Source organism: Cebidichthys violaceus, unplaced genomic scaffold (assembly GCF_023349555.1).
Source record: "Cebidichthys violaceus isolate CVI_PGR_0920_01 unplaced genomic scaffold, fCebVio1.0.p SCAF_6, whole genome shotgun sequence".
NCBI classification, from domain to species: domain Eukaryota; kingdom Metazoa; phylum Chordata; class Actinopteri; order Perciformes; family Stichaeidae; genus Cebidichthys; species Cebidichthys violaceus.
In genome coordinates this window covers 485509-505936 of record NW_027176816.1, presented here as the reverse complement: position 1 = coordinate 505936, position 20428 = coordinate 485509, and the positions used below count along the sequence as shown (strand labels likewise).

General features: G+C 38.5%; 2 protein-coding genes across 2 annotated transcripts; both read right to left on the bottom strand.

The window, feature by feature from the left end:
* Positions 1 to 9975: 9975 nt before the first annotated feature.
* On the bottom strand, positions 9976 to 11964 carry LOC137889330 (thyrotropin-releasing hormone receptor-like). Its single transcript, XM_068733134.1, has 2 exons — positions 11171 to 11964; positions 9976 to 10547 (listed from the first exon to the last, which is right to left on the bottom strand). The coding sequence occupies exons 1-2, from the start codon at positions 11939 to 11941 to the stop codon at positions 10149 to 10151; spliced, it is 1170 nt and encodes a 389-aa protein (XP_068589235.1). The 5' UTR covers positions 11942 to 11964; the 3' UTR covers positions 9976 to 10148.
* Positions 11965 to 17478: 5514 nt separating this feature from the next.
* ocstamp (osteoclast stimulatory transmembrane protein) lies at positions 17479 to 19976 on the bottom strand. The gene is made up of 3 exons (XM_068732696.1): positions 19924 to 19976; positions 17908 to 18895; positions 17479 to 17817 (listed from the first exon to the last, which is right to left on the bottom strand). Exons 1-3 carry the CDS (start codon positions 19959 to 19961, stop codon positions 17479 to 17481), a joined length of 1365 nt encoding a protein of 454 aa, XP_068588797.1. The 5' UTR covers positions 19962 to 19976.
* Positions 19977 to 20428: the final 452 nt, after the last annotated feature.

The window sequence follows — 20428 nt, the reverse complement described above, 5'->3', positions numbered from 1 at the left end:
TGGGTCGGAAAATGACAAGACAGTTTGAGACATGGAGAAACATGCATGATGAACTAATGAATAAACGTTCTGGATTAAACTGAGCGTCAGAGATTTGAACACCTGCTGTTAAAGACGCGCCTCCTTGAATACTTTATTTAACCGCAGCATGCTCCTATAGAAAATGACACCGAAACAAATTCAATATTTGTCCAACCGTAAAACATTCCCACAACATTAATTCCTATTGGAGCAAGAATGTTGATGAAAGGCCCCACAGGTGTGATCACTTATCTATCTTGATTAGAGCTCCTCTCAGGACTGTGGAATGTGCTTACGCTGTGCTTCACTGACTATTAGCTTTTTTTCTCTTTTTTTTTGCACCTGCTTGTGTTGGAGCAGAGGTTTAATCAGCCAGAGTAATTGATAACACCTGTGTGGATGTGCTCGGAGGGGCCTTTAAACTCATTCAGTTAAGGCGACTCCGTCATTATCTTTACTGTATTCCCTAGAATACTTTTTCCAGCCATCAAGAGCTTTCTTTTATTTTATTTTTATTGCAGCTTGAACTGTGGGACACAACGGCCCATCAGCACCACACTCACTTTAGTATGAATGTTTTTTTAATCTCGTTTTCAGTATGAACACATTGCACACTTAGAGAGTTTATTCACCCTACACGTATTGGAATAGCATTTCCTCCACGTAATACTCCGAATGTATTGATGGTAAGCGTCATAAAGCCTCACTGTGCTGTGTATATATATATATATATATATATATATATAGCTATGACTCGTGAGCTAATGCTCTTCATCACAAATCCAATCATCGAGGCTTGATTTCTAAAGAGTCTTCTCATCTCAATACCACATACAGTATACGACTATGGGAAAATATAGACTCGAGACAATATAATTTGTGTTTCCTGATGTATTGATTTTTTTTTCTCCCACCCTGCTAAACCTTTAATATCCAGTCCTATAGAACCAGAGGGTTATCAGCATCAGAGACCGCCTTCAATAGGGGAGGTTGCTATGAGACGGCCTGAGCTTTCATCCTGTGCTCTATACTAAAGTGGTGGAGAAGATGTACGCAGCTGTATATGTGCCTCATATATCCATGGACTGAATGAGCCTTTGTATGTGTTTGTGCGAACGTCATTAGAGTTTGATCACTTCCACAATATTTCAGCCCATTCATGAGGTTGTCGTAAAAACAGTCCACATGAGCTTTGCTCTTTGATTGTGTTCATTTATTTTGGATGAAAGATTTTCCAGAATAATATACATTCAATCTAGAGTTCACAGGAACCATTGAGACATTAAGCCATTGCTTTAATAATAGTATTAACTGGAACATTAACTCTCACCCTAGCAACTTTTTATTCATAAATGTGGATAGCATAAAAACGTGGGTCATTATAAAACACATGTGAATGAAGGCTAGATGTGCACTTTAATAATCAAAACAGGCCGAGATGGTAAGAAAAGCGAGGTATATGTTCTGCATATGTTTCTACAATTATATCTAATTGCATTTGAGATTGTATCTATGAGTATCGTGTGTGTCACTGCTGCATAAGGCAATGCAGAAGAACATGGGAGCGCTCCTTGAATAATCTTTTATGCGACCAATAGATTGATAATCTTGCAGCAGTGCTCATGCATGCTTCCTCTGGGTTACGTAGAAGCCTGGTTCTCCATATCTCTAACTGATAGTGTCCCTGTCACTGTGTAAAAGCTGTGTATTTAACTATGTAGTGTGTCTATGTGTATTTTAAAGAACTACACTCACTGTTGAACATCTGCACTCTATATTCTATTAAAAGTGTGAACATTTGGGAATGCTTCATTTGTCATAAATGCATTTTAAGCAAACCGGACATGGAGAATAAGGAACATTTATTAGAGGGCAATTTACCTTAACATTTCAATTTGTCCCCTTTTTTTTGGTTATCTACAAGCAGAATATTATTTATTATTTGGAATTGAACATCTTCTTCATTTGCTAGGTTTGACGTTATGTTATAAATAGGCAGATGATAGATTTATGTATTTATTTATTTCCTGTAGAACATAAGACACTGTGTGTCTTCTCAGCACATGCTGTTAGATGACATCTAAGTCATCCGACTTATTCCAATTTATTTTATTTTCCTCCATGTATTCTCTCTGCTGGGAGCGTTAAAACCTCGCTTTAATGGTTCTTAAGCCATTCAGTTCAAAAGCACATTTTATGTCGAGACGTGAAACGGTCAGTCGTGATCAATAATTTCTGCTCTGCAATCAAAAATGTCATAAAGAAATCGCACACAAGAATCGATCAACCATATGTTTTCACAGGGATTATCAATACTGTGCTGTAAATGCATATTTTATATGGCTCTGGAGAGGAGGGGGGGGGGGGGGGGGGGGGGGTTTCTCTCTCACACTTAAAATTTTTACCACATCAATAATTTTCTATGAGGAAAGTGACACATTGCTTCCATTAAAATTAATTTCAGCTCAATAGATAAACAACACGATAAAATAAGAATCCCTTTGCTGCAGAATAGAATATGAAATACAAAGAGTCTTGCATTAGCGTGTTGCCAAGCTAACGTTTGCTAATTAGCAATAAACACAAAGTACAGATGAGGTTGATGGGAATGTCATCAGCTTTACAGGTTTGTGGACATAAACCAAAGTTTTGAACAATTTAAAATTTCAACCTGATAATGGTGCTAAATGGAAAGTACCAGGAAAATACAGTTAATCCTGGGGAACATGAACGTGTCAACCAGATTTCATCAATCGTCCAAAAGTTGTTGAGAAGTTTCACTCAAAATCGATTTTTCACCTGGGGGGGGGGGGGGGGGGGGCATACATATCTGTACAAAGTTTTCAAAGTTTGTTGAAATATTTCAGTCTGGACTGAAAGACCAACATTGGCATCCCTAGAGCCGCTAGCGTAGCTAAAAATAAATCAAATAACTCCTCCACCATTTCTCACAAAATACTTTGCAGCTTTTATGGATGCCTCATCTTTTAAAAAGCACAACTCTCCTTTGATCTCCAGAAGCAGACAATAGAAATATATATATATATATATATATATATATATATATATATATATATATATATATATATATATATATATATATATATATATATATATATGTCTGATGAAAGGACTACAAGCTGGTTTTGCTTCTCACAAGAGGAATATAATTCTTCCAGACAGCTCCATTTCACCGGCTTTGTCAACCTCATTGCAGCTCAGTGTCCCTGCAGTTATAAAGATCCCCCCCCCCCCCCAGGCTCTGCTCATAAGTGTTTTAACTGCAGACTATAGAAGGAGACCGTCTGTTTGAATAAGAGTTCAGTTTATCTGCCTTAATAATAAATATATTTCCAAGTGCATCTCACTCTTGGTTGAGTGTTTAAAATAGACATCTGAGCAAAGAAATATCACAGCTGTCCTCTTTCAGCAGAGAAGTTTGATCTACAATCAATGGAATTCTTCCTGCTCCAGATCAGTATGATCACACATAATGCCACTATACAAGTGTGCATGGTCTGAGTAGTTCATGGTGTTGTCAGAAGTGGAATGTAACTGAAGCACTACTCCCCTCAATAAGAACAAAAAGCATACCATGTTTGAAGTGCAAAACACAACATTTCCTTCTATGTGTTTTGATACTTTTTGTCTAAATGTTCTCGTGGGCCTAATGTATTCATTTGTTATTTCAGGTCTCTGGAGTCTGGCAGTAGGATGACATTTTCATATCCCAAACCTATCGGACATACATACTTGATTATAGGGATCCAGTTCTGACATTTAAACCAGCACCACCCAGCACTGCATGCAGTGTGAGAATTGAGCCACCAGAGGCCGCCAGGAATTCAACACCTTCTTCCTGCTCAGAGACTCAGTATAAAAACAGAGAGAGATGCTTATTCATTTGAACCGACTGACTGACGTGTTAGAAATAAAAGCATCATTATTTTTTGTAGAAACAGGGTAAAAGAAAGAGAATACATATTTGTGTGATGTGAGGTTTTTCATGTTAATAGCTATTAACACATGGAATGGAATGAGACACTAAGATCTGAGAGATCCAATTATATACGGCATCTGCAGTATATGTATTCATTATAGTATTCTTTTAATAGGAGAATAAAGAAGAATAAAGCACATTTACAAATAACATTAACGATGGCTTTGTTCTATCCATGTGCCCCAGTAATTTGAATTGTTATTTATGGTGTATATTTCCAGGTTTGACATGTGGAAATATACAGCTTTCACAGCTGTCAATCAATTATTGAGCTGGGAAAACTTGATAACATCTTTATCTTTTCAGAATTGACCTTTTCAACAACATTACTCATGCAGAGAACAACCAGTCAGACGATCAGAGGTACAATAAGAGGAGATCGTATCGTTGACATTTGAAGAAAAGGACGTCACAGGAATTCACTTCTGATATGACTCATCATATTGGATATTTGGAGTTGTATTTTGGTTGCCATCTTGTTGTCTCTCTTTGTCCTTCCATTCTCTGCATGTGTTTTTGTTACATGTACTTATTTCAGTGTAGGTTGTGGATTACTGCCATGTGGGAATCGTTAATGGTGGATGTGTGCCGTGCTATTTCTTTTGCATATTTACTACGTTGTCTATATTAATCATCATCATATATCATATAACCGCAGATGAAAATGAACAGTCTAGAATAACTGTGAGTATTTTACACGTCTTTTCAAATACACTAATCAAATAAAATAAAAAGCTCCAACTACTAAGTGATTGTCTTCATTTTATTTGCCATATTTTCACCTAATAAGGACCACATTATTTCATCACTCTGGTTCATCACTTGCTATATTTAAATTGTAATGAATTATTGCAATTACCCTTATATGGGCACTGTATTGCAGTCATAGCCTCACTACAATAGCAGTACCTCTAATGTGCTAACATTAAATGACCACAATTTCAATAAGTACTTAAATGGCATATAATGCCTGCACAACAATGCTATGCAAATTACAATAACTAACTGTAAAGATGTTTTATGGTTGGTTTATTATGTTGTGGTATTTAACTGTAAAAATGACAGCATAGGATAAAAGTGTATGTATACAAGTGTATGTATACAATCATTTAATAAGTGGTCCATAACGAGTGCGGCTTACTCGCGATCCCTCATCACGTACAGAAGTAGAAATATATTTTGTCTCAGAAAGGGTGAGAACCACACTGTTAATATATCATATCACCAGCCTATAATTAACAAGATAGTATGCTGCAGTATACCTGTAAACATTTAGCTATAGTCACAGCTTTTGAATCCAAACCAGTTGTCGTGTCTTGATTTTTTTATTTTCCAGTTTTGTATTTTATGAATAAAATGTCATGAGTTGTCAAATGCTTTTAACATGTTTTGTTAAGTCTCCTGGTGCTCTTTTCAAGGAAAAATGCAACCTTTAAAACCCACAACTTTCCATGAGGCCAGACTCACTGCAGCTTTTCACCCTCTATTCACTATTCACTATTCACAAGGATTGTGTAAATTAGGCATTCAACAGATTAACATTTAACTTTAGCGTTGAGAGTACTGGAAAGATATTAGATGTTCTAAAAAAAACACCTCTTGCCTCCCTGCTTTGTGTCTGAACACAGTTGCTCTCTGCATTACGTAGTTTCAGTGAAGATTCATTCAAACATGAGAGGATTAATGGACAAGAAATAATAAATTCTCTTAACACAGCTTAATGGTTTTCCTGAAACAACTCAAACACTCTGGCTGCCCTTTGATTATTTGTGCTAATTTTAGACAAGAACTCTTGCAGTGAATAAATTATTCATTCTCACAGAAGAACAGCTCTTTTTGTTCTCTATTATCAAAACGAATATTAAACTATATATTGTACTATCTGTTACTCATCGTATGATTCATTCAAGATCTTTAAATACAGCTCAGCGTGATATAGCTGCTTTATGGAGTTAATCTGTGATACACTTTCAACAGTATTTAGTTAATTTCTCAAACACAGATATCTAAATTATCTTTGTCTTTCCTCAGATTGCGTTTGATGTTATCAAAGATAAAGATATCGCAACATAAAAAAAGTTGTTGGAACAATTTCCTCATAAGTGTGTTTGATTTAAAAAGTAACAGTAACAAAAGCACACGATAGAATAAGTAAAAGGAATCATTAGGTGGCAGGCTGGCCCACTGTCAGAATTAATAAAAATTAATATTGACTATATATTAATTTAAGACGATTTTGATAGGTTACCTTTGGACAGCAGGTTTTCCAGTCCTCTTGCAAAGCTATAAACTAATCAGCTGCTGGATGTAGCTTCATATTTCACAGACAAATAGACAGAGTGGTATCGATCTACTCGTCTAACTCTCGAGAAGAAATCAAATATTCCTTCTATTCCTCTAAAGAAATTCACTTTTTTGTGGCTAATATCAGCTGTGAAAACATAAAAGCGTTCTCTCTTTTAACCTCTCTTTTGACACACTTTACTCTTTTTTTCAATTCAATTTAAATGTAAAATGAAGTGCACGTCATTGACACACAAAATTGGTCTGAAATAACTGTGTTTCTTTCAGTGACATGTCGAGGTCAATAATGTTGTGAAGTGAGTGGGCACAATGTGAATTGTATGAGCGAAAAGGAGAGGAATTAAGAAACCTTTTTATACTGAAAAAAAACACTTATACTGTTTTGATTGCCAAGTATATTTTTTAATATACTTGTCACGTTGTCATATAAAGGGGAACACTGTTAGACGTCATCTTGCTGGATATTTACTGCAGAAGACGGAATAAATCTGCGGTCTGACAAGTCCCTGTTCAGAGCGGCCATTACTAAGCAGAGCATGCTGTCAAACAACACGGCTAAATGAGCTGGCATGCCATTATTAGTCAAAGTAGTTTCTCTGTATCGCCACAGAAAGTGGTTTGCATTATCGCATATTTAGTGTCTGTCTGGACTTTTAAGTTTCGGCTTCTTTCAAATTTCATGCGCCAAGCAAGGGAAGGTGTTAAGACTTCAACTGTCTGAACAAGTTTAATTTCCAGGAATTAAAGTTGTTTTTTTTTTATGAAATCCTGTACAAAATGAAGGACTGACAAAGTAAAGAATAATACTCAGCAAGCACAATCAGTCCTTCAGTCGAGGCAATGGGTATTCTTATATCTGACATACAATCAAACAAAACAAGAAAAAATAAATGTATTATTGATACATGTTGTCACATCTAGAGCTGAAAAGAAAGAAATATGAATGGCTGCTGGAGCGACGAGCAGCATTTTTGCTGTAGGTCTTTGTATTTCTGCTTTTTGTGGCATCTCTTTCATCACAAAACAACTCCTCATATAGAATTAATCAGCACCATTCAGACTGCACAATGTCCAGAGGGACCTTAATGCTTTACTCTGGATGTGACAAGAGAACGTGGCTACCTCGTTTGAAAACACCAACAGGGTTGATTATTGACAGTAACCTCACCCTATAGGTTTTATATTGGTTTATTTAGTTCAAACAAAGCCATCTTTTGTTCTTATACATATGTTTTGCCAATAATTGTTAATTATGTTATTTACACATTAAGGTTTATAGTTGATGCTTTTTATAGTTTAGAGCTGCAACAGGAAACTGGGAAAAGCAAACAAAGGTGTGATGTGTTCAAACAAACACGATAAGAGGCAAATTAATGCAAATCAAAAACAAAAGAGAATTAGAAGTGCGTCCTTGAAATTATCCATCTGTTATCCTCTATTCAGGGCTGTATGATGCTGAACGACAACATGTGCTCGAGCTACAGTGCAATTCAGTTTATGTAAATCTCCATTCTCTGAAGGAAATACTGGATGAACAACGTTAATATTTATTGTAATTCGACACACGAAACGCTCAGGAATAAAAAGAATGTACATTTTTTAAAGGTTTTTAAAATTATTCGTTAATCCACACAAAACTACAAAGCCTTTTTACAAAATATGCTAGAAACACAAGATCAAACATGTACAATATACAGAATAGATAATATATATTGAACAGATGGTGAAAGAGATTTCTACATGCTGGAGAGTTGGCTGTGTTGAGATGCACAGGCATGCAGTGATGATGAAAACAACAGCAATAAGACGACAGAGACAGCCAACTTGTTATCAACAATTAACATCAAAATATTTTCCCATAATGCACTTGCTGTCAGATTTGTTGCATGTCAAAAAGACGATTTCAAGACAACCTTTTTTTCATCCTCTGGCTCGGCTCGATGGGAGCTATAGGAGCTTTCATGGGTATTACCTCCTACCTCCCAGTGTGTCAGACCGTAAATCTAATCATACAAACTTTTCACACAAAGTTCCTTTGGAATAATCTCAGCGGATTGGCTGAGGGATTGTCATTGGATTGTAGTCCAAGAAGATCCAGTGATATTTTCAAGGATTAGAAGAAGAGTTTAGTTGGTATATGAAGAAAAACACTATTGCAACTAACTGAGACTCAAACGACTAAATACTAAAGGACCTGCACATAAACACAGGTGTTTTCAAATACTCTGGCTAATTAGACCTTTAATGACATTTGGCTATTCTGGGAATTTCACAATGCCACCAAACTTTAATGATTTATAAAGGGTCCTCTACATCCCTCTACAGTCAGAATTAAATACCCGAATAATGATAATGATTAAAAGAAAGATAACAGTGTAAATGCTCCAGCACTTACTTTACTCCTCCTGATGCAAATTTACAGAAATGCACTACAGGGAGGCACAATTGTTTTGTTTTGGTTCAAGGTTTTCTTGTGTAACAAATGGGTTACAATTGCATTTCTATAAATTATCTTTGAATCCTTGAATCCTTGAATCCTTGAAAAAAAGCTAACATGAGGGTGAAGGACATGCCAATCAAGCTCAGTCTGTAGACGTCACATGGGTATGAGAGGAGGTGTAATCAGGAAACATAAGTGAAAACACTTGTGTAGATGGAGCGCTGCGTTAAGGCTTTAGCTACTTAGCCTCGCTTAAAAACCATGTCAGCCCACAGCTGTCTATAGCGGCTGGATAGCTATTCTGTTGACCAATTTATGATCATGAATTAATAAATGAGACTTAAAGTCGCAAGTCGCTAGCTGCTCTGTGAAGCTGTACTTAGGAACAGCGATACTTTGAGCTAAATGCTAACGTTAGGAAGCTAAGGTGCTCACAATGACAATGCTAACATGCCGATGTTTAGCAGGCATTAAGTGTACAATGTTCACCATCTTAGTTTAGCATGTTAGCATCCTACTATTTAGTAGTTAGTGCTTAACACAAGGAACATCTGAGGTTGGTGTACTCCATGGTAGTGGAGACTTACTCAAAACCACAAAAGTGAACCTCATGGTGGCGCTAGAGGAAAAGTCACATTACCAGGGTCACCAAAGTCAGTACGGTTCATCATCTGGGAACCATGAATATCAGTCCAAAATGTCATCACAATCCATTGAACAGTTATTGGATGAATGAATAAATAAGTATTAATAAATGGGGAAAATCTAGACTGTGTTCATCAGTGCTGTTGAAGATTGTGGTATATCAGGACAATCCAGCCTGAGAGTGTAACCATGAAAAGCAGGTGAAGTGCACTTGTTATCAAGAGACACATGCTGATTCTTTAATCAGGTCAGTGTTGCACATAAGTACCGGTACTACTCAAAAGTCTGGACATTGTTTCAAGGCAAAATTCTAAATATGTATCCACTGGATCAGTTTTACATGTCACATAAAATGTCGATCTTTCAGTCATTGTTTTTACGTTTTTTTTATGTGCACTAAAATGGTGAGTACAACATTTTCAAACATTTCAAAGAACCACAAATTTTTGTGTAACTGCTACAGATATTATGATGCACATTATGTGCCACTAAGCAGCGTGAAGTACACTAAAGCCTGCTGTCACATACTGTGTTTAACACAGTTACAATACTGATGCAAAAGTACCACAACTACGACACCACAAACTAGACATTTGTCACTGCAAACAGGAAGAATATCTACAGATCTCAGAGGCAGTAAATACATTTTCTAACAGATGGAAATAACACCAATCTTAAACAATAAAAAGAAAGACTTTCGCAAATAATTCCCTCATCCTAATGAAGCCAACAAACTCATTAAGAAATGCTGAAAGTGCTCACGTCATCATCCGTTTCGTTGCCCCTCCTTTTGGTTTGGCCGCTCACCTCCTCCTGCTCTGTGACCTGCTCATTGCTCTCATGGGATGAATCCTTTATCACGCTGTAATACATCGGCACATTGTACTCTGCCGCCTTCCCCTTGTGTTGCCAGCTGCACTTGCAGAGCTTTTTGAACGCGACGCGAAACTTCTGAGACATGAGGTTGTAAATGATGGGGTTGATGGCACTGTTGGTGTAGATGCACATGCGGCAGAAGAGCAGGAACCAGGTGTTGTGGTAAGGCGGGTCGATAAAGGAGTTGACCACCACCAGGGTTCGATAAGGCATCCAGAGCACGGCGAAGAGGACGACCACCACCGCCAGCATCTTTGTTATCTGTTGGTGCAGAGAAGAACAATAGAGATGTAATTATGTGGCAATAATAAGGAGGAGTGATTATTTTAACAAGCATGCTGATATCATGTCAGTGTTTGAGAAGATTTTCTAATAACAAGAGTTTTATAATGTTTGCTTGATAATTCAAGGATGGAAATATGATCAGTTTTGCAAGTTGTTGGTCGTAAACCAAAGTATTGGACCTGATGATGGTGCTAGATTAAGAAAGTCAGAGGATCAGCACATTATTACAGTTCATCCTGGTCACGAATGTCTGATCCATCTAATAGTTGTAGAGACATTTCGCTCAAAACCATAAATGTCAACCTCCCGGTGGTGCTGGAGGAAAAATCAGGAGGTCACCAAAGTCAGTATGATTCATCTTCTGAGAAACATGAACATCTGTACAAACCATCCAATAGTTGTTGAGATATTTCAATGAAACCATGATGGAAAAATCTGACATTTGAAGGAACAATTAAGATTTTGAGATTCCTGACCTGAACTATATTTTTTCACGTCTAGCTAAAAAGATACACTTAATCAGAATATATTCATAAGACTTTAATATTTACTCATGAAGATCGATTATTCTCTAAACTGTGTATTAGCATTTACTGTACCTGTTTCCTTGCAGAGACCGCACCTCTGTTTGCCTTGGTAGTGCTGTGGGAGTGACCCTGGTGAACCGACCCTCCTCCGTCGTTCAGGTGCGAAGGCAGAGGGCTCATGAACAAAATCCTGGCGATGAGACCGTAAAGCACAGTGGCCACAACGAGGGGGATCACATAGAACAAAGTGAAGTCCAGGAAATAGATCGGCATGTAGAAGTTCCTGGAGACGCGGTAGCCACATGTGACGACCACTCCGTTGGCGTAGACGGTTTCATCCGTGTCCACTAAGAAGAACCACATAATGCAGTAGAGTGAGGTGAAGACCCAGACCGCAGCTATGATCCTCTTGGCCCGGGAAACGGTGCATATGAATTGTGCCTTCATGGAGTGACAAATAGCGATGTATCGCTCAATGGTGAAGGCCGTGATGGAGCAGGACGACACGTTGATGCCCAGGTACTGAAGATATGTAATGCACAAGCATCCCGTGTATCCGTATATCCAGAAGGCTACAACATACGAGATATTAGGCAGGCCTGCAGCCAGGAGCACAATGAGGTCTGCGACGGCCAGACTGACGAGGTAGCAGTTAGTCGGAGTCACCATGTGTTTAGTGCGCAGCACAACCAGCACCACCATGATGTTCCCGGCAATCCCGATTATACAGATGAGCATTGTCAAAAATATTGTTATGACCTGCTCCTCAAGAGGGTTCTGAGGTATTTCTGTCAGATTAACAACCTGAGTGACATCTTGAAAGATGGTTGTGTTGTTCTCCATTGTGTTCAAGTCCTAGGTCCACAATTCAGTTGTTCTCCAGAGCGACAAAACAAGAATCCTGAAGACAGAAACAGAGAGAAACAATAGGGACTGTGTAAAATGATCGGGCTGGGAAGGGGGATTTGAATTTAATTTGTTTTTAAAAGCATGGCGCTTATAGGGGCACAAAAACTGCAACACCTTCCCTCCGATCTAATACAAACCTTAAAGCGGCTATAATAAATATTTTTACAGTAACAATGTAATGTGAAAATGTGACAAAGTGAGAGGGGTTGCTCGCACTGATGAAGCTACAGAGAATTATCACCTGAATCTGCAGCTCCTCTAAACTTTACGGAGCTTTATAGTGAGTTTGTGTCCAGCTACAACTTTACTGTTTTGATTCATTCTCAAGGTTCTGACAGCATCATTTCCAGATTTAGCAGGCAGCTGTTCAGTTAAGAAGGACCTAAAAACTCACTTTACTCACTACCTGCTCAGCACCAGACAACAAAAACACACAGTTAAAGACTAGCTGGGGAAAGTAGTGGAGCATTTAGCTGCTAAAGGCCCATATATTTCCCTCAGGAGACGGTAGAGACCAAAACAGAGCTAAAAGAGAGTGAGAATTGGACTTACATTCATCAGGTGGACACAAATACAATTGCTCCGTAACTGCTGGATATTTAAATATGCAACTCTTTGCTAACAAACATATTAAATCAACTCAAAGGAATATATGTCAAAGTTGTGTTCCCAACTTTTGTGTGAAATCAGCTATTGCAGGTTTTATATATATATATTTAAGGGACAGTGTGTAGTATTTCGAGGGATGTGTAATATAACATTCATAACTATGTTGTGTGTATAATCACCTGAAACTAGCTTAGAATGAGCCCTTCATATCCACAGAGGGTGCGGATTCTCTTCAGAGTCCACCATGTTGCAACGCCATGTTTCCACATAGCCCAGAACAGACTGACCAAACACTGACTCCAGCCAGAGCCTTTCTCGTTTTTTAAGTTACCTGAAGGCCACACACTGTCCCTTTAATGAAATAGCAGTAATACGCCATTTCCAACCTTATTGCAACAACAACATTATGAATATTCACCCACTCTCTATTTTAGAATATAGAGATACCAAGTAAAAGGTTGAATTTGAATCTTAATATAGGTCAACATTATAATTAACTTTCTGTTATGTAGCTGACTAAAGTGAAGGGGGGGAGGGTATTTAATCACAAACATCCATAAAGATGTTTTCTGTGTTTCTCACAACTGATTAGTTCTAGAAGATGAAGTTAAGCCCTGGTTGTCCGAATGATAAAGTGCACCTTACTGACCCAAAGCCATGATGTTTAACTATTTGATCCTTTTTCTTTCATAAAAATATCGCCCTCTGCTCTCCCACAAAAGTCAGACTGCCCTCAGCAAAAAGACAAAATACACAACATTTCCCCCTTTATATCCCCAAAAAGCAAAAGTAAATTTCTTTCATTCACAGTTGATTCAGGTTAAGAAAATAAGATAATAACCAGTAAACTGGTATATAGCAAATATTTGTAAGAGCTTACCATCATTTGTAAAAGGCAGCTCTCACTCTGGCGTGGTAGCAGCACTCAGGTACAATCACCCCAAGAAACACAAATGAATGCATATTCCTTCTCCAGAGTCGCTCGAGTCGTCCCTCCCTCTCTCTCTCTCTCTCTCTTGCTCTCCATCCTTTTTTTTTTTTTTTTTTACCAGTGCACCCCTCCCTTTCTTTCACATCACACACCATTACATCCACACTGCAACACACTGCCTTGCACACAGCCACCAACTTAAAAATCAATTCCACCTCCCCACGTTATGTCAACCTCTGAGGCCATGACTGTAACCATAAACCCTGCAATTATGGAAAGAGCAGAGGAACTAAGAGATGTTTCCCACCCGCTACAGCTTCCTTCTGAACTATTCCCACCAGTCAGATAACGGTGTTGGACTATTGCAGACTTTCCCCACCATTCCTCATCCGTTCCAGGTTGTGTATCAAGAAACCTGTTGCGTCTTAGAGGACTGACAGCAGCGAAGGAAGGACCCCTCGTTTGTCCTGTGAGTTGAGACAAAGAAGAAAAACTTTTTCTATTCACAAAAATATTTAATTTGTCATCCATTTTTTTTGCTTTGCATCCTCACGAGTTAATTTCCAGTTCAGTTACAAATCCAATCTTGTTTTGAAGTGTTTGGTTTGTAGGTGAAAAGTAAACATTATAGTCATTATAATAGAAAATCTCGCTTGTTTACTCATGTGTTAAATGCATTGATAACTTAGATTTAACTGTTTTCAATGTAATCAGGTCGAAAGCAAAATTAAAGCAGATTTCAGTCCTGTGTTAATATTATTATATTCAGATATTCTGTCTTCTTTCATTTTCTGTTGGGGGCTGAGCCCTTTCCTCACACCTCTATCTCTTTACATATAGTTGTTTGCTGCTTTATTAATGCTCTGAATGTCGAATATTATTCTTTTAATTTTGTTTTACAGTTGGGGGCTTTAAAAACCACCAACCGAGTCGCTTTCTGAAAATCACGTTCATCAGCAAATCTCAGAAACAGGTCATGAAGTATGAAGGTGATTAAAAATAATGTTGAGTGATTCTCCAATTACGAAAGTGAAACTAAAAGTAAGCCAGCTAAATGTATGTAGCTAGCAGTTAGCTAACCGTGGACACGGTTCGGGACACACACACACACACACACACACATACTGTAAGTCATTAAAATTAGTCAATTTAACATGAACTACGTGGACGTATTAATGCGTGACAGGTTTGTTTAGCTAAATGCTAAGCAGCAGCAAGGACAGAAGCGACCGTACAATGTTATTATTAACAAGTGCTATAAAAGGTAGCAGCTAACGCTAGCTAACTAGCTACAGTAACGTTACCTACCAAGAGCTTTACAAAAAGTTGTGAATACATGAAATGAAGTCATGAGGGTTCGTTTAAATGACCGCAACAAGGCTACTATTACATATGTTGGTGATAGTTTTCAATGCATGCTATGGGAAACAGCAGCTAATGTTACCAAGCTAACGTTAACAGTATTCATATTTCCACACCAGACTGCTAACAGAAAAGACGGAAAATGTATATTTGTGTTGCGTCACTGTTGGTGCTTTTACTCAGGTGTTACTTGTCTGTTTTATGCTGACGTTACTTTATACTTCTACTCCACTACTTTTCAGAAGGGAAATATTCTACCTAAGTACAGTACTTGAGTACACGTACTTAGTTACTTCACCATCACTGGCTTCACCATCAGTAGCCTGTAATTCAACACACCATCCACTGCAGTGATTGGTCATTCAATTGAAATGGCACTAATTACAAAGTAGACCTTTTCTTGTGCCACAAGGAGACATCATTTAGTTAACATTTCATCTTCTGTAAAAAGGCAATGGACATGGTTTTGCACAGATTTACGGGTAACAAAGTATCTTTAGGGACAAAAAGGAACCCACATCATGAGATTAAGAGTGTTGTTATACCTCTGAGGCTTTTTCAGCTCCTGGCACTCTGCTTGTGTGGTATAGATTCTGATACTGTTAAAAACCCTGCTCCCAATAGCTGCCAACATTAAGTAACAAAAGAAAAAGATCATTCTCAAACTCTTTCTCAAAGCTATGAAAATAGATTGTTATAAACCACTCTGAGCTCCGAAAGCTCTCTAAACCTTTTACTGCGGACAGGACTGAAAGTATGAATGCTAATGCATGACAGATGCTTGCATTTTCATCATTTCAAAGAGTCAGTCCAGGCTTCCACTAATGAATAGATAACAGCTTCACAGAAGAAGCAAAAATCCCACAGAGCAGTTTTTGTCCAGGTAATTGTTTGATTGAACTGCTGCATGCTAAGAAGTACATCCTATACTGTGTCTGAACAAATGTTATGACGATGTGCTCGACGTCATGCTGTGCATTCAAAATGTGTTCAAACCCACAGACATTTATTTTAAGTTCCAGTTGAGATCCCAACGTTTTCCAGAGCAAACATGTCAGTCTTGATTTTAGGGTAATGTATATAAAATGAAAGATATCTTGAATATGTGAGGTTCAATATCTCACTCAGTGTAAACATAAAGCTTCAATTAACTGGAACAAGTTGATACAGAAAAGTGATAATGTCAATGCAAAAAAAGTTGGCAAGAATGGACATGAAGAGCTACATTTTATTTACATTTTTGAAATAATTGATCATTCAGTTCACTGCATTTCCATCAGCAATAAGCCCAGAGATGTCACACACAAAAAGCAAACCTCTGATGCTAAAATTCATGATGGAAAAATATCTGATAGTTTATCATTTCTGTGTATCATCTTTACACAAACTGCTGGATTTTGAGAGTGGACAAAAAGTCAGAATTAAAAATAGATGATAAAGAGGTATTCTATTATTATTCTGGGATTGTATCTCAAAATAAACTCCTGAGGGCTCATGGGAGTTTTAAGCAGGGGTGTGCTGATAAAAATGCAAAACGTTTTCAGAGAAAGGAAGAGATTTTTTTTTTTTTTTTTTTTTAGTAAGGGCACACTGATTAAAATACGCTGGTGAATCATTCGATGTGCACATGAAACAGATTCATTTAATCTATGAAAGTCATCTAAGCCAATAAAATATTCATAAAAACCGTAAGATCCAATCTATTGCTGTTCATTTCAGGAGGTACATATTATTTTCTATCCTCAGCTGTCCAAAGCACCATAGTGGCATCTAGTGGGACTGAGGGGTAAACAAAAGACAAACAAGAAATAACACAGATGTACACTGAACCACACACGAGGACAAATGATACTGCACACACACATTACAGAGAAAAATAAACAGTAAAATATCAGCTCCGTGACATTTATGTAAAATACCACAACAACCTGTTAGGCGAACAAGATGGAAATTGAGCAGTTGAGGTGACACATCTATAAAAACCACATCAGGTTTTACTCTCTCAAGTGGTGGCACGCCTGCACAGGAAAGCGTGTTGTTACACAGGATGCTATATCTTCAGCTTATAGTCAGCAAGAACAGACACAAGAAGGGCAGCAATTGATGTGCTAAAAAACTGAAAGCGAAACTGCACTTTAGGTAAGAAGACACAACAGTGCTTTGAGGCAAATGCTAAACTGCTATAGTTCCCCCGTAATACTAAGGCTGGATCCCCCTCCGGACCCCTAATTATTGCATATTGTGGAGAACCAAACCTATCGGGGGGGGTTTAATGGACTGCATTATTTTGAGCTTTTCTTGTTTTAGTGACCCCTCAAACTGCTTTATAACACAAGTCAGCGTTCATCCATTCACTCACACGTTCATACAGTGGTGGCAGACGTTATCAGACAAAGTGCCACCTGTTCCTCAGGACCGCTAAACTTTCACAGCTTCCCACTTAGTGGACAACCAGTCTACCTCCTGAGGCATACGTTAATAGATGGTCTTAATATTGGAGGCCAGGCCCCAGCCTCCAAAAGTCAGACATGAGCTGCATTGTCCAGTAAACGTTCGCCCACGGCCAACCTTAAACAGAAATGGTCTCCATCTGCTTCATTCTACTCTGCTTCGCTTGTACTTTCTTCATCAAGTACGCCATTCTCCTCTCCTCTTGCTCTCTGAAAAAGGATGCAGAGATTGTCCTGCGCAGCCGTCTGGCGTAAACCTCGAGGAACACCAGCGAGTAGCTCATCGCCCAAAGACATCCCAGCAGGAGTGTGACTCCCAGGTTCGGAGCTGAAGTCGTCGCCTCACAGAGCGATGGCTCGGGGTTGAAGGTCCACTTGTAATCCCTGTGGAAGTTTGTGAGCTCCCGAGTGACACAGGATTGTGGGATGATACAGAAGGCAGGGGGGAACCACTGAACCTATCGGCAGATTAAAAAAAAAGAGCAAATACTTGAAATGAATGAGGAAGCAAATGCTGCGGGAACAATACAAAGAGCTGCATGTCTTACCTTATAATTGACACTTATGCTGGCAGATGTCGGAGGAAAATCCAGTACCCACGGCACAATCGCCTGAACTATGTGATACACAACATAATCCAAAGCTACTATTAAAGTTATTGCAATGAAATAGAATGTTACCACAACCAGTGATACGAAACAGGAGGTACATTCCTGACTTGTTATTTTGCAGCTCGTGGGATGAGTTTTATTTTTCTCTCTTTGCAGGAGCCCTCTGGAGATGTAGCCGTTATCAAACTTGACTGACGCCAGATACGATTTTAAGTAGCGGGCAGACTCAAAGATTAGCAAAGCCACAAAAACGGCAGCGAGGATCCGGTTCGATAGCAGTTTGAATTCTTTTAGCAGGTTCCTGGCATGTGAGAAGTTGACCTCTATCTGCGCAATCATCTTAGTAAACCTGCTTTTGACCTCTGACACATCCACATGGGTGAAGTGATCCAACTTCCTCAAGTTGGTGACGATGCTCAAGTCTTCCCTTTTCACTTTGATGGCTTCCTCAACGAGGTCTCGCTTTGCGTTATTCAAAGGTTCGGATGAGTTTAACAAAGTCTTCGTGAACCCCTCAGCGGTGCACTTTAAGATGCGAGCGACCACCCCTACGTTCACCGTGATGTTGGGGACGACGTTCAAAACTAGAACCATGACAGAGGCTGTGATGAGGAGTTTGCGTCCCTGTTTGGTGCAGACGGTGGGCAGAGTCATGGTCAGCACACAGCGCAGGGGGTGACACAGGAACGAGACCAGAAACATGGCCACGCTGTAGATGCAGGCGGTCTGAATGGACGCTTCATAGCTGTATTTCAGAGTTTTTGACAGCCAGTGATGAAGCAGGCCGCCAGTGACAACGGTGAGTGTGAGACAGAGAGACAGTAGAGTCGCGACGTCTCTGCCGGCAGGCGCAGGTGCAGAGTAAACGTCCCACAGATAAAGCAGGAGAGATTTTAAAGCCTGTCTGAAAGATCCCGTTCTGTTCCTGAGGAAAGAAAACACAACCTGAACAAAGCTGAGGAACAGTTTTGGGAAATATTTGCTTTCTTGCAGAGAGTTAGATGAGACACTGTTAGCATAGCTTAGCATAAAGACTGGAAACAGGGGAAACAGTTAGCCTGGTTCTGCCCATATGTCCATACTGATTAAACAAAGTATAATAAAATAATGAATGAACTTTAGAGGTGTTTTTCTGACTGCAGCTAAAGCTAACCGGCTGCTGGCTTCAGCTTCATATTGACCGGACAGACAGAAGAGTGGGATTGATCTTCTCATTAAAATCTAGGCATGAAAGCAGATGAACAAAATTCCCAAAATGCACTATTACCTTAAGTTTGAAGCTACAGGCAATTAGCCTAGTCTAGTACAAAGACTAAGCTCAGGGGGAAACAGCCTGGCTGTCTCCAAAGCGAAAAAAAACAACCCTGTTTATAACATTTCTAAATATTAACTAATTAACACATTGTATGCTTGTTTAATCTGTCCAGAGCAGAAACGCAAAACAAGAATTTGTAGTTATGTGTATTAGGATTAAGTATTTATTCATAAATTAAAAAAACAATCTATCAGCCCAGTTCTTCTGTGCAGTCTCTTCCCTTTAAAAAATTTACATGTTTCTCATGTTATTCTTGTCAAGAAAGCATGTTATTTTCCAAAATGTCAAGTCAAGTAAAAACATTTTTATATTGCCCAATATCACAAATCTGTACAGAAGTATGAATTCTGCAAAATATCACTTTGCATATGCAATTGATCACTCTAACAGTACTGTAAAATAAAGAGCAATTTGAATGAGACATTTAAAAATTCCAGTTGTGTCATTTTTACAGAAAAATACTGTAATTACCAATGATGCAGTAAAGAAACATTATCTACATTAACAATTTACTATATAGCCAATATAGGACTAGCCTGATAGATAGATAGATAGATAGATAGATAGATAGATAGATAGATAGATAGATAGATAGATAGATAGAAAAGGCTAAATTAAAGATAAATAACAATTCTTACCTGACAGGAATAATAACATTCTCTGAAATGAACTTCATTCTCACGACTGATATGACAATATGAGTTGAAGGAAAAGCAGGATTGGGAAGTGCTGTAGGATTATGAGGATTAAAAGAGGAACTTCTCTGAACAGTCACTGTCATGTTGGTATTTGTGGGTCGCCTACAAGTTCCCACTTGGGAAATGTAAACCATAAATGACACAAAATCATATGAAGAGGCAAGATGCAATCACACGCACGCAATGTGACACAGGTCACCCACACAGCTCACACACCGTGTTATGCTGATGTAAGCGTGATCACACATAGTTTGTTTACACCAGAAGGCTATTTTTTTCTTCTGCTGAAAAGGGGGAAGTTAACCTGCTTGGCGTGTGTCTGTCGCGTTGCTGAACTGTTTCCGGTTGCATGTTGCAGGCCTTAACACTTTCCTCCAGTTACACAAGTATAAACCCTTTGACTGATACACATCGTCCACCGAAGTAATTAACTTAAAAAAAGAAC

What these genes read in the sequence shown, in the direction of transcription:
- LOC137889330 (XM_068733134.1), bottom strand. Translation starts at nt 11,941, where the DNA reads ATGGAGAACAACACAACCATCTTTCAAGATGTCACTCAGGTTGTTAAT. An exon ending in CGGTCTCTGCAAGGAAACAG is followed by an intron (nt 10,548 to 11,170) that starts GTACAGTAAATG and finishes CTGCACCAACAG; the next exon opens with ATAACAAAGATGCTGGCGGT.
- ocstamp (XM_068732696.1), bottom strand. Translation starts at nt 19,961, where the DNA reads ATGAAGTTCATTTCAGAGAATGTTATTATTCCTGTCAG. An exon ending in AATGTTATTATTCCTGTCAG is followed by an intron (nt 18,896 to 19,923) that starts GTAAGAATTGTT and finishes TTCTTTCCTCAG; the next exon opens with GAACAGAACGGGATCTTTCA. An exon ending in GCATAAGTGTCAATTATAAG is followed by an intron (nt 17,818 to 17,907) that starts GTAAGACATGCA and finishes ATCTGCCGATAG; the next exon opens with GTTCAGTGGTTCCCCCCTGC.